We start from the raw sequence: 12135 nt of genomic DNA, 5'->3' as shown, positions 1-12135 counted from the left end.
ATGAAAGGACTTTAGCCATGTTGCTGCTATGTGGTCATGTGCTACATAACGTTTTGGTCAACAACACATAGGATGGTGGTCCCATAAGATTACAATGCAGTGTTTTTACTATACCTTTCTGTGTTTTGATCTGTTTAGATACACAAATACTCACCAATGAGTTGTAGTTCCCTACACTATTCAATACAGTAACATGCTGCACAGGTTTGCAGCCCAGGAAAAATAGGCTACACCATCTAGCCTAGGTGTGGAGTAGGCTATGCCATCTAGGTTTATGTAAGCACATTGCAAGATGATGAAATCTCCTAATGACACATTTCTCAGAACATATCCATCCTTTAGCAATGCATGACTATACCTAAAGCAATGAGACTTTGAAGGTTAAAACATAAATAATAAGTGTAAAAGTAATAAAAACTCAAAAAATTCAAACAAAAAATATCTCTGAGAATCTGACAAAACTGCATGCATAGTTAACACAGTTAACTCTTCCCTTAGTTTGTGACAAATTTGATATATAAAAATAAATAACAATTGCTCAGTAGTTTTCTGATTTTCTTCTCCCTGTACATCACTACCATGTATGACATGCCTTTTGAGTAACATCCAGTACTACACTACATTGGTTTACAGTCTGTGGGATCTCTCCTTCAAGAAGGTATGCTTCAGAATCTTGGGAGAGGCTGATTTAATTTGAAAAGCCTCCCTGCACCCAGTTTCTGATTTGTTCTTATCCTAAACTTAGAATTACTATTTTGAGGAATATGCATTATATGTTATCAATATGGTATATCTAACATAAACAAATAATAATCAACCCTAAATGGGGAATATATATTTTTTAAAAATCACACATAGAATATTGAACATTTTAAGGATGTTATATTAACTACATAAAATATTTTTTTAAATCTCTACACAGAAATGCAAATCAAAATTTTTAAAAAATGACAAAACTGGGGGAGTTGCATCAGATGAGATAAATGTGTATATTATTCTTCATATGCAGAGAAAAACTTTAATGAGAAAATGTGAATCATTCAATAGAAAAATTAACAATGCAGCTGGGTGCAGTGGCTCATGCCTGTAATCCCAGCACTTTGGGAGGCCAAGGCAGGTGGATCACCTGAGGTCAGGAGTTCGAGACCAGCCTGGCCAACATGGTGAAACTGCATCTCTCCTAAAAATACAAAAATTACCCTGGTGTGGTGGTGCACACCTGAAATCCCCGATACTTGGGAGGCCGAGGCAGGAAAATCTCTTGAACTCAGGAGGCAGAGTTTGCAGTGAGCTGAGATTGCACCACTGTACTCCAGCCTAGGTGACAGAGTGAGACCCTGTCTCAAAAAAATAAAAAATAAAATAAAATAAAAAATAAAAAACAATGGACCTACTTAGGCACATCGTAAAAGAAGTAGAAATGGCCAATAAATATATAAAAACTAATCTCTCTAGTAATCACATAAATACAAACTAAAACAATATTCTGACATATTTTGCCTTTTAAATTGGCAATTTTTTTCAACTGTAAAACTTGGTGTTGGCTAGATGAAATGAAATGCACAATCTTGCATTCTGCTTGCTGGTGGAAGCATAATTTGTACAGCTTTTTGGGCAGTGTAAAAATTGCTATCCTGGCCGGGCACTGTGCCTCACGCCTGTAATCCCAGCACTTTGGGAGGCCAAGGTGGGCGAATCACGAGGTCAGGAGATCGAGACCATCCTGGCTAACATGGTGAAACCCTGTCTCTACTAAAAATACAAAAAAATTAGCTGGGCGTGGTGGCGGGCGCCTGTAGTCCCAGCTACTGGGGAGGCTGAGGCAAGAGAATGGGGTGAACCTGGGAGGCGGAGCTTGCAGTGAGCGGAGATTGCGCCACTGCACTCTAGCCTGGGCGACAGAGTGAGACTTCATCAAAAACAAAACAAAACAAAAAAACCAAAAAAAATTACTATCCTTTTCTTGAGAAATTACCATACATTAAGCATAGTGTTACAAACTTTACAGATATCCTATAGGTAACATTGATACAGTGCATGCCAGATGTCAAGCACTGTGCTATGTGCTTTACATACATATGAATTCGTTTAATCTCCACAGCTGCCCTGGGAGGCAGGTAGTTGTATCTCATTCTTATTTACCTAGAAGGATTTTGAAGCACACAGAGGTTTATTGATTTCTCCAAGTTACACAGCTAAAAAGGATTAGAGCTAGAATATCATATCACTTAATATTTTTAATATTCTTCTGAGGTAAATATTACTCTCCCATTTCATAGGCTAAGACTTTAGGATCCAGAAGGATGTGAAACTTATCCACAGGGAAGGTATATAGCAGAGATTTATATCAACATCTGACTTCAAAATTCAAGACTATACAATGTCTTAAGAGCCTTCGATGCAGTTATTCCACTTCTAGGGATTTATTATATCATCATTGTCAGGAATTCTCCTAAGGATTTACATATAAATTTCTTTATATTAATTACAACGGTAATTGTTGGAAACCCAGGAAGTAGGGGCAGACTGAGACAAGGTGTGATTGTGAGAGAGGCAGTGCAGGAACATGGATGAAGCTAGAAGCCATCATTCTCAGCAAACTAACACAGGAACAGAAAACCAAACACCACATGTTCTCACTCATAAGTGGGAATTGAACAATGAGAACACATGGATATAGGGAGGGGAACCTCACATACCGGGGCCTGTCGAGGGGTGGAGGGTGTGTGTAGGGGAGAGATAGCATTAGGAGAAATACCTAATGTAGATGCCGGGTTGATGGGGGCAGCAAGCCACCATGGCACATGTATACCTATGTAACAAGCCTGCACATTCTGCACGTGTATCCCAGAACTTAAAGTATAATTTAAAAAAAAGAAAGAAAGATTTTGAGAGAGAGACATGATGTTGGATGCTCTGTAGAATACACTCATGGCCAGGGAGAGAGAGAGAGAGAAAAAAAAAAAGGCTATGAAAAAGATGAAGATAAGTATTGCAGCTGTCCAGGCAAAAGATGGTAGTAGTTTGGGCTGGCCAGTAGATTAGAGGAGAAATGGATGACCTTAACACATATTTTGAAAAACAGAATGACAACTGTGGATATGAGGTGTGAAGGAAGCGAAAAGTCCAGAGTAACTCTCAAATTTTATTGACTGGGTGGCTGGAGGTATCTATGAGAATGCAGGAGAAGCAAGAGTTGAGGTTTGGTAAGGGTAGAAGGTGAGAAACATCCAGTTGGAAATGTCACTGTGTCCAAACGCCTATTGGATGCAGACATTTGGATGTCCAGGTGGGATGTGCAATTAGGAGACAATAGCAGCATCTATCTGGTATTTGATGTTATGAGAATCAATAAGGTTTCCGGAGCAAGCCAGAAAAAAATGAAAGCGAAAGAGAAGACGGCCCAGTTCTAAATCCTGAGACTCTTCAATATGTCGTCACACTTTAGAAGAAGTGAGCAAAGGACATTGAGAACAGGGTCCCTGGAGAACCAGGAGGTAAGCAGAAAAGTCACAGAAGTGAAGAAATATTTCTAGAAATGATGAGAGAGTTACTGTGGAGAATGCTGAAGAGTGATGAAGACAGAGCGTCAAGTGTTTTTTGCCTATGTAAAAATGGCAGTTTTTGGTGCTCGTCACGAAAGTAATGAGCAGAAGCCAGACAAAGTGAAGACAAAATGAGCTTAGATACTTCATGCTAGATGAAGGCCGAGAGGAGGAGAGAGGGAGCAACAGCTGGGAGTTTGGACAGAATGAAGATTTTTGTGATTGGTTTGTGTTAGTGTGTTGGTTTTTAACAATGGGAGATAAAAGAGTTTGAATGACCCTGGGAAGAATCCACCCAGTCAGTGGTTCTCAAACTGGCATACATCAGATGTATCTGGGGGCTTGTTAAAACAAGGACCACTGAGCCACACTGCAGAGTGTCTGATTTGGCGGGTGTGGGGTGGGCAGGAGAATGTGCATTAATAAGTTCCCAAGTGAAGCTAGCAATGCTGGTCCTTGGGCCATACTCTACTGCAGTAGACGGAGGCGTTAAAAATATAAGTGAGAGGAAGATAAGCTGTCAGTAACATCTCTGAAGAAACAGGAACAGTCAGGGTCCAGAGGACTTGTGAAGATTTCTATTTTTGATAGGATAAGAGAAGCTTTGTAAAACAGAACGGAAAAAAACTGTGAAAATAAAAAATAATAATGACAATAAAATGATAGCATAGCACACACCTCCTATATATAAAAACGGTTTTATGTGTTTTAGCATGCATTCATTCATCCAACCCCTAATAACAACTCCATCAGGCAGAAAAATGCAATTAATATGTACATTTGGTAGTAAGAAAGTAATAGAAATCCTATACAATAGATTGTTTTTTCTATGGTGTCTAATTTGATCTAAAATAGAACGCTGTCAGCTGAGTGGGATGAGAAAGGGAGGTAACGTGTATAGTTTGGAAAAATATAAAATTTTTAATGAGGAGAATGGGGGAAGGAGCCTATTCTGGAAATATAGTAGGATTGGTGTCATTACTGAGTGCTCATTTGAAAGTGGGGTTGAGCATTTTTAGCAATAAACTACTTGATATTTTCCAGCCCATGTAGCTGCCATGTGCAACCTGTGAAAAGGCAAGCTGTGGGCTTAATCAGGTTGGGCTTTGATAAGGAGGGTAAAATAGGAAAGAAGTGAAGGGTGTGAATTTGTTTTTCTTTTGCTAAAAGTTGGTAGTATATTTGGGCTGTGCATTCCAAAGAGTCTAAAGAAGGAAGTAAAGTCTTGAGGGAATTGACCAACAGGTTTGTTGGGAAAATATTTAAGGCTTTTCTAACATCCACTCTGATGGTTCATGTTACAGGATTTTTTGATAGAGGAAAATGTTTTTTTCTGTCAAATTTGACACATTTACTTTCTTTTTATCAAAGGCTTAAATTCAACTCTCCCTTTAAATGTGCTTTAATATTTCATGAAGCTGAAAAATGCTCTTAATACACACGCATGAATTTGAGTGTGAGATGTGTTAGTGGTGTGTATGAGTATATTTCATTACAATCATTCTTCATGGCACACCACACTGTGAGAAATCGATTCACTGATTTGCCAGCCCAACTAACTGGGGCTCTAAGACTCCTCCACCTTGAGATAATTAGGTTTAATCAGCAATTTTACAATAAATAATAGTGGTATGAACTGGGGCTAGTCCCAAAGAGTAAATTTTTGCTTTGTGAAATAAGTATTTATACATAGGATTTCCAAAAGATGTCTATAAGGTGTTAAAGGGCTGTAGCCACCTATGATGTAATCTTTGGGGGATGGAGAGAATATCTACCTTAGAATAAAATTATCCATAAGAGCCCATGCACATTGTAGAATTATCCTTTTTATCCTAGGTAGATGTAGGCTTCCACTACTTTAGATGGTTGTTGTTTTTAATCAGGTAAAATACATGTATATTTAATACATTTTTCTAAAAAACATTTGCAGAAGATTTTTATTTAAAACGCAAACAAAAAGCAAGTTAATAGGGTCTACTCTGTTAAAGGATTGCCTTTACCTGTGAGGGTGCTTGTATTGACAAATTCAGCACTAGCAGAGGGCATGTGGGGTGGACGGGTGCTGTCCTCACTATAGGCTTTCAGAATGTACTTCTCAATTACACCTCTGACAACAGGTTCATCCCAGGTCACCTCAATGCTGTATCCATTTAAGCTGCGGACTCTTGAGGGAGTTGGCACACTCTGTGGAGCTGTGAAGGAATAAAAGAGAAAATAGGGAAAATGGCAGTTCTGAGAAGACTATTGCTCCTATTCTTCACTTTTAATGGCCACAGTAAATCAGACTCAACCATTAGCATAAATACAATTTATTAGAGTTGTAACTTTTCAGCATTGATTTAATATGACTGCACATCTTGAGCCATTCAGTTTAAGCGATATTTCAAAACCATCAAAACTCCATTGACATAACATTCTTTCAAGTCTAGTCCAGGTTTTCCAAAAACATTTAATGTATCAGACATGTTTAAACATCACTCATAAAGAAAGAGGTGGATGGTAGGCAGATAACAAGTTCAAGCAATATAATGATGTACCCCCTTTGAAGCAAGATAATTAGACTGTTATTATACATAGTGGTTTGACACTTTTATATCTTCGATGTATTAGCCAAAAAAAATCACAAATGTGATTGTGTTGTACTTGAATGCCTAGACCCGTTTTCCAAATGCAATTGTTTTTCTAATTAATTTTTAAAAAGCAAAGTTCTACCAGATATGATATATGGAATATATTCTTAATTGCAGTTTTTGGGGGTGGGGGTGGGGTAAAGGAGCTGGTGCCCTTGAGATTCTACAAAGTCATTTTCAAAGACTTGTTCCGCAGAATATCTCAAAATAATATCACAAAATGAGGAAGTTTAAAAGAACTGCAAAACCTTACTTACAAGCTGAGCCCCCTAATTTAAAGAATCTATAACCTTTAACTATTTATTAGACATTTCTGCAGTTCTGATCAGTAAAAACTTCATCACAGCTGAGTGCACTGGGGACACAAAGAAAGAGCCCAAGGAACTCCGTGGCAGGATGATGGATGAGAGACCTGCTCTAGCTGCTCATGGACTGCTGAGCCCCGTCAATGGAGGATCACTCTGGTTTTTCCTCATCAAAGCTCCTGCTCTCCGACTTTACTGTCCAGACCAATAAAATAGGACAGCTTTAAGGGAAACAAAGTGAACATAAAGGATAAGAGGAAACACCAAAGGGGAGAACCACTCTCTGAGCAGTTAAAACACCACAGGCACCTATAGAAAACACACAGGCCACACGATCGAGTTGCAAGGAAAGGGACAACGGGAGTGATGTCGATTTTATTAGTTCTGAAATGTGGTACAGGGCAAAGTACAGTACTGTCTAACAGATGGTCTTCTCATAAGGGACAGAGCAAAAGTGACTCAAAAATAATTAAATAGTGCAATTATTCTCCAACCCTTGGGAGCATGTAGCTGCTCAGTGTTGTGGTCAGATTGTAAATATGAATTTATGGCATAGGGCTGTGGTCAGATCATTGCTATAAATTCAGAGCTCTATTTGTGTACTTTCTCAGTAGTACTCAAAACGGGGACTATTAAGCTAAGTAAGCAATGTACTTTCCAGACACCTATTAATGTTGCTGAATTATACTCAAAGCAGGCTTTATATTTGTTAATAAAGTAGAAGGGTGTGAAATAGGAGCAGAGAACACGTCAGTAACAAGTGAGTATTTTATATTGGAGCTTTCTCTTAGCTCTGAAGTTGAAAAGGATTTTAAGAGATCGTTCAGCTCATTGTCTTGCCTATAAATAGGTGATAATTTAAATCGTCCTGGAAAAGTGTCAAGTTGTCCTCTTCAGGAAAATATGTAGGTAGAGAGTCTTGAAAATTATTCTTAGTTGCTCATCTCAGTATTTAATTATATTTTAGATTAAGAAGATTCCTCAAAGGATGCCTGGGATAGTAACCCACTGTTGATTAGGTATAAGAGAATATCTTGATGGAAACGCATTTTTAGACAAATTGTTACTCGCTGAATAACCTTCCTTACAGAGACATAAGTGGCAATCATTTGGAGATCAAAAATAGTAGAATGCCACTGATTCACAAAACTCTTAGTGCTGAATGCCTTTCTGTGGCGGTATTATGGGAAAAGATTTTGTGGCCAGTCAGAAGTATGGAACAAGTCAGTTGTCTGAGATTAGGTCTAATGTATACTGCCTCCTAGTTGGTTCTTTTCCAACTCAAAATATATTAAACCAATCGGCAATTTTTCTCGTGGGAGAATCGTTCTAAGATTCTAATAGTCAACAACGGGGCAAACATCTGCAATAATGTCATAGACACACCTGATTCCAACCAGTTGCAGGTTTCAAATGTATTTTCTGTAAGAAAGTCAAGAGGGTGCCACTCCCATCCAAGGATAATCCTAATCCCTGACTTCAGCTTCTTGTTATCTATGCCATCTGTAAAGGTTACCTATCCTTAGACATATTAGGTAGGTGGGGCTATTACATCCTTAAGACAACCTGAACTTTCCTTTCTTCTGCATCCTAAGGGGAAAGGATCAAGTCTGAGCAAGTATTTAGTGAATTCTTGACAAATGAAAAGCACTGATCTACTAGGCATTTTAGCCATTGACAGATGTATTTTCAAACCAAGGCATGCTCTGTCAGAAGACTACAAAAATACTACCGCTTCAGAGTAATAGTCCTTCCTTTTATATACACGCATAAATACATGCATGTGTGTGTGCGCACATATGCATTTGAAGATAAATATTTACCTGCTCCTGTTGTACGTCCTCGACTCCAATCACTATATACTGAACCTCCTTCATGCGAGGCTATCACCCGATACAGGTATTCTTAAATGGAAATAAGATGCAGCAAGATTAAAATAATACTCATATAGATTAATGAGGGGCTGGCAGGGAGGGAAAGGGGGATGAATAAGAGACATGTAACATTTAATTTAGAGGACCTCCACATTACCTGTAAAAAGCTGGAGACCACCCTCGTAAACACTCTGCTCTTTTCCCTGGTAAACCAGGATGGAGTCATTTCCCCTGCAGTTAACAGCACTGTCAGTTGATAGGCATCCATCCAGATTGACTCTGACAGCACCACTGGACACAGATGCCAAGTTAACGACAGCACCCCGTGTAAATTTAACATCCTTCATGCAACCACCGAAACCTAGCAAATAGTAAGGGATTAGTATCTCATAAAGGGCTTGAGTCATTAATTACCAATCATTTTTGTCCTCTGCAGTACTACATTTTGAGGAAGGGGGGTGGTTAGATACAATTGCTAGACTTTCAAGTCTTTCTTGGAAAACCTTTTATGCCTCCTACTTTTTATCAAGCTAATTTGTTGCAAAGAAATATAGTTCTGTTATTTGGAAAACACATTCATGGATAATTCTAATTTAACTTTTGGTACTGAAAAAGCATTTATTTTACCTCTTTAGGCCCACATTTTCTAAATTCTGTTTCTTCCCATAAAATAAAATTTAGGCAACTTCCTATTATGGTAGGGGGATAGCCCCATGTCTCTTAACTCTGAAAAATTAAGTTACTATATAAGTCAGTTTTAAGTGCCAAAAAATAATATTTGAATTAGCATGATTATTCAGTAAGCTCATTGGGGAAAAATACACTCTGAGCATTTTATGTAGAATACCAGGAGAGAGAACATAATTTCAAAATATATTAGTCCTGAAATATTGCCATGAATTGCATAACAATCACTTCAGAGGTATAGAATTTAGCCCGAGTTACATCAGCCTACAGAAGAGCTGTCACTACGCTCTATCACTTTTCACAGAGTTCCATAATCTTGAATATACAAAATGGTCACCAGTTTTACATCCCCATTAGCATGAGAGGGGCCAGCCTTCAGTGTTGGCAATAGCAACACCATGAGATTTCATGGAATGTGTATTCTGCACAGGTGACCTTAGAACACCCACTGCGCAGTACCATTCTGTGAAGTTTAACAGAGAATGCGGATGAAATGAATTTAGAGTATTCGCCACTTTTTTGTTAGACAGCGAACAAAAAAGGCATCCAGTCAGTCAGGGAATAGCAGTGGCTTTGAATTACATGCTATTTTGTGAAAACAGAGATCAGCTCAGTGAAGTCTGGCAGTACTCTGCGCAGAAAACTGCACGAAATTGGGACAAACAGGACCGAGTTTGAGATTGCTGTAGCATGCATGTTCTCTCTCTCTCTCTCTCTCTCTGAACAAAACACTGTAAAGTTTGAAAGGCCTCAAACACATGATCAGCTCTTTTCAAGATTAAAGCACCGCAGCAGGAAATGGAAATAAAATATAATGCAATGCATAACAGTAAAGTAAGTTAATAGTAACAATGACCATATTGTTCTCCTCAGCATTCATATGATGTCTTATTATGCCTTCTAACACATTAAGTTGCAGCCTATTTCCTTTTAAATGTCTTTTACTATTATCCACATTTTTTTAGTCCGGACTGATCAATACTGCTAGTCTATCTTAAACACACAGTAGACACTCAATAAGTTGGGTGAATTGAATTGAAAGCAGTGAAGCTCAATATAAAATCATTGGCTGGAAAATTCAGAAGCTAAGAATTTTAATGTATTTATCAGTAGTAATTTTCTGATGGCACATAACTGTATTATCAAAATTCTCTGTACCCTAACTTCCCTACCAACAAAATCAGAACAGTGAAAGGGCAGCTTGGCAAACAAGTGCTGTTATAAGAAATGCTACATTATTTTTTGAGGGGTACATAGTTTTAGCTTTGCAGGATGAAAAGAGTTCTTCAGAGGGATGATGGTGATATCTGCAAAACAATGTGAATGTACCTAATGCCACTAAACTGTACATTTAAAAATGGTTACAATGGTAAATTTCATGTTACATATATTTTACCATAATGTTTAAAAAAATTAAAAATTTAGCAAAAAAAATCATAAAAATTAATTCACAAGATGAAATTTTCAATTTGGGAAAGCCCAGGGAGATACGTCTTTCTTCATTTTGGAGATGAAGAAAAAGGCCCAGAGAGTTAGTTATAAAATGAAGTTTGTAAGCACTAATCCTCCTAAGGAAATGGTCCTCTGGCCTCTGGCCTTGGAGACTGCTGAGCTCTTGAAGCTGCTAAGCTCTAGTGCAGCGTCCTTCCAGTGGCAACCAAAGAGTTCAGTTAAGGTTGTCCCGTGCTTTCAACTCTGTACCACCAGAAATGCTCCCCCGACCTAAAACATTTGAATGAGATGTGAGGACAGCAAAAGGAGAAAGGGGATGTTTGTGAGAGGAGTGGAAATGCCTTCTTTTCTTACTCCACTACCCTTGTGAGAATCCAGAAAAATCCCCATCCACACCACCACCCCTGGGCCTCTAAATGCCTAAAAGGTGGCCCAGAGCTCTAGGGTGACTAATCAGAAAAACATTAGCCCTTCTTCTAGGGAAGGCAGTACTGCTGCAGAGTGCTTGGCTTGGCAGGCCTGCTAAATTTCAGCCCACACTCTCTCCCTCTCCATGGAGGGGTTTGGGCAGAGCATTGCCTGTGAGACCACATGCCAGACCCAGTCATGCCCAACCTAGATGTGAGTGATTATCCTCATTGATCATTCTAAGAAGATAAACTCTCATCATCTGAGCTGGCACATCTTCAGCAAATTATGTTGCCCAGCATTTCCAAAACAAAAAAGAAAATTAGTCTTGTATCTGATTCGGAGGAAGATTACAATGTTAGTAGATTAAAAAAAAAATAGCACTAATGTGACCACAAAATAGAGCTTCTGATGAAAAAAGGTGCTAATTAAGAAGCAGAGAAAAGGAAAAATGTTTTTAAGACAATTGATAGTGGGTTGAAAGAAATACATTAAGTGAACATGATTCGTTTTAATTGCAATTGAGTACATACATGCTGCACCTCTGTATTGTGACTAGTCTCCCTGATCACCGTATAAAACATGCAGCTATTTATATAGATCAGTGTCTCTCAAAGCATCTGAGTCAGAATCTCAGGGGACAGGGGTCCCTAACATCTGTATTTTTAATAACCATTCCAGGTGATGTCAATGTATCTTGAATAGTAAAAATAATAGCTAATTTTGACTTCTATGTTCCAGCTACCATACGTCAATATTTTTTCAGTGTTTTGAGAACCACTGATATGGATGATACTACAACAATAAAAATTTAATATTACTCACAAATAAAATATCTTCCAGTATCACAGACTTAGTCATAGTGTGTAGGTAAACTTATTCCCTTTGGGTCTATGGTGATGTTTTAAATTTCTGTTATTATCTTACAATTTCAGTTTTAGCCACGTCTTTAGGACCATCGATAGTAATGGGTTTAGGAGTAATTCAAAGAACAAGGCTGTACATGCAGGGTTTTTGTTTCTTGTTTTTATTTTTTTTTCCCAGAAGCAAACAGGATTAAGTAATCTCACTCATATGAAGGGTTTTCAAGTTCTTTCTAACCTCAGAAACCTGAAAACCTGGAGAAGCTCTCATACGAATGTAATATTTTTAGCTGCTGTTACATCTTAAGTGCCTTGAAAATGTCATTACTGTCTTACACCCCAGTTATTCATTAACTCTTTACTACTACCCT

At 38.2% G+C, this 12135-nt stretch overlaps 1 protein-coding gene and 1 long non-coding RNA gene across 2 annotated transcripts in view; one reads left to right on the top strand and one right to left on the bottom strand.

The window, feature by feature from the left end:
- USH2A (usherin) overlaps positions 1–12135 on the bottom strand; it is a 793063-nt gene that overhangs the window by 438195 nt on the left and 342733 nt on the right. Inside the window, exons 27-29 of the mRNA XM_054484303.2 lie at positions 8512–8715; positions 8304–8384; positions 5546–5737 (exon numbers count right to left, since the gene is read on the bottom strand). Of these exons, the coding sequence (XP_054340278.1) occupies positions 5546–5737; positions 8304–8384; positions 8512–8715 (477 nt within the window). The remainder of the gene's footprint in view (positions 1–5545; positions 5738–8303; positions 8385–8511; positions 8716–12135) is intronic.
- Positions 1–12135, top strand: part of LOC134740320 (uncharacterized) — an 89191-nt gene that overhangs the window by 18882 nt on the left and 58174 nt on the right. The window lies entirely within an intron of this gene.

Source organism: Pongo pygmaeus, chromosome 1, assembly GCF_028885625.2.
Source record: "Pongo pygmaeus isolate AG05252 chromosome 1, NHGRI_mPonPyg2-v2.0_pri, whole genome shotgun sequence".
NCBI classification, from domain to species: Eukaryota; Metazoa; Chordata; class Mammalia; order Primates; family Hominidae; genus Pongo; species Pongo pygmaeus.
Note: the sequence above shows the minus strand (reverse complement) of the source record. Positions and strands in the feature narration are given on the sequence as shown.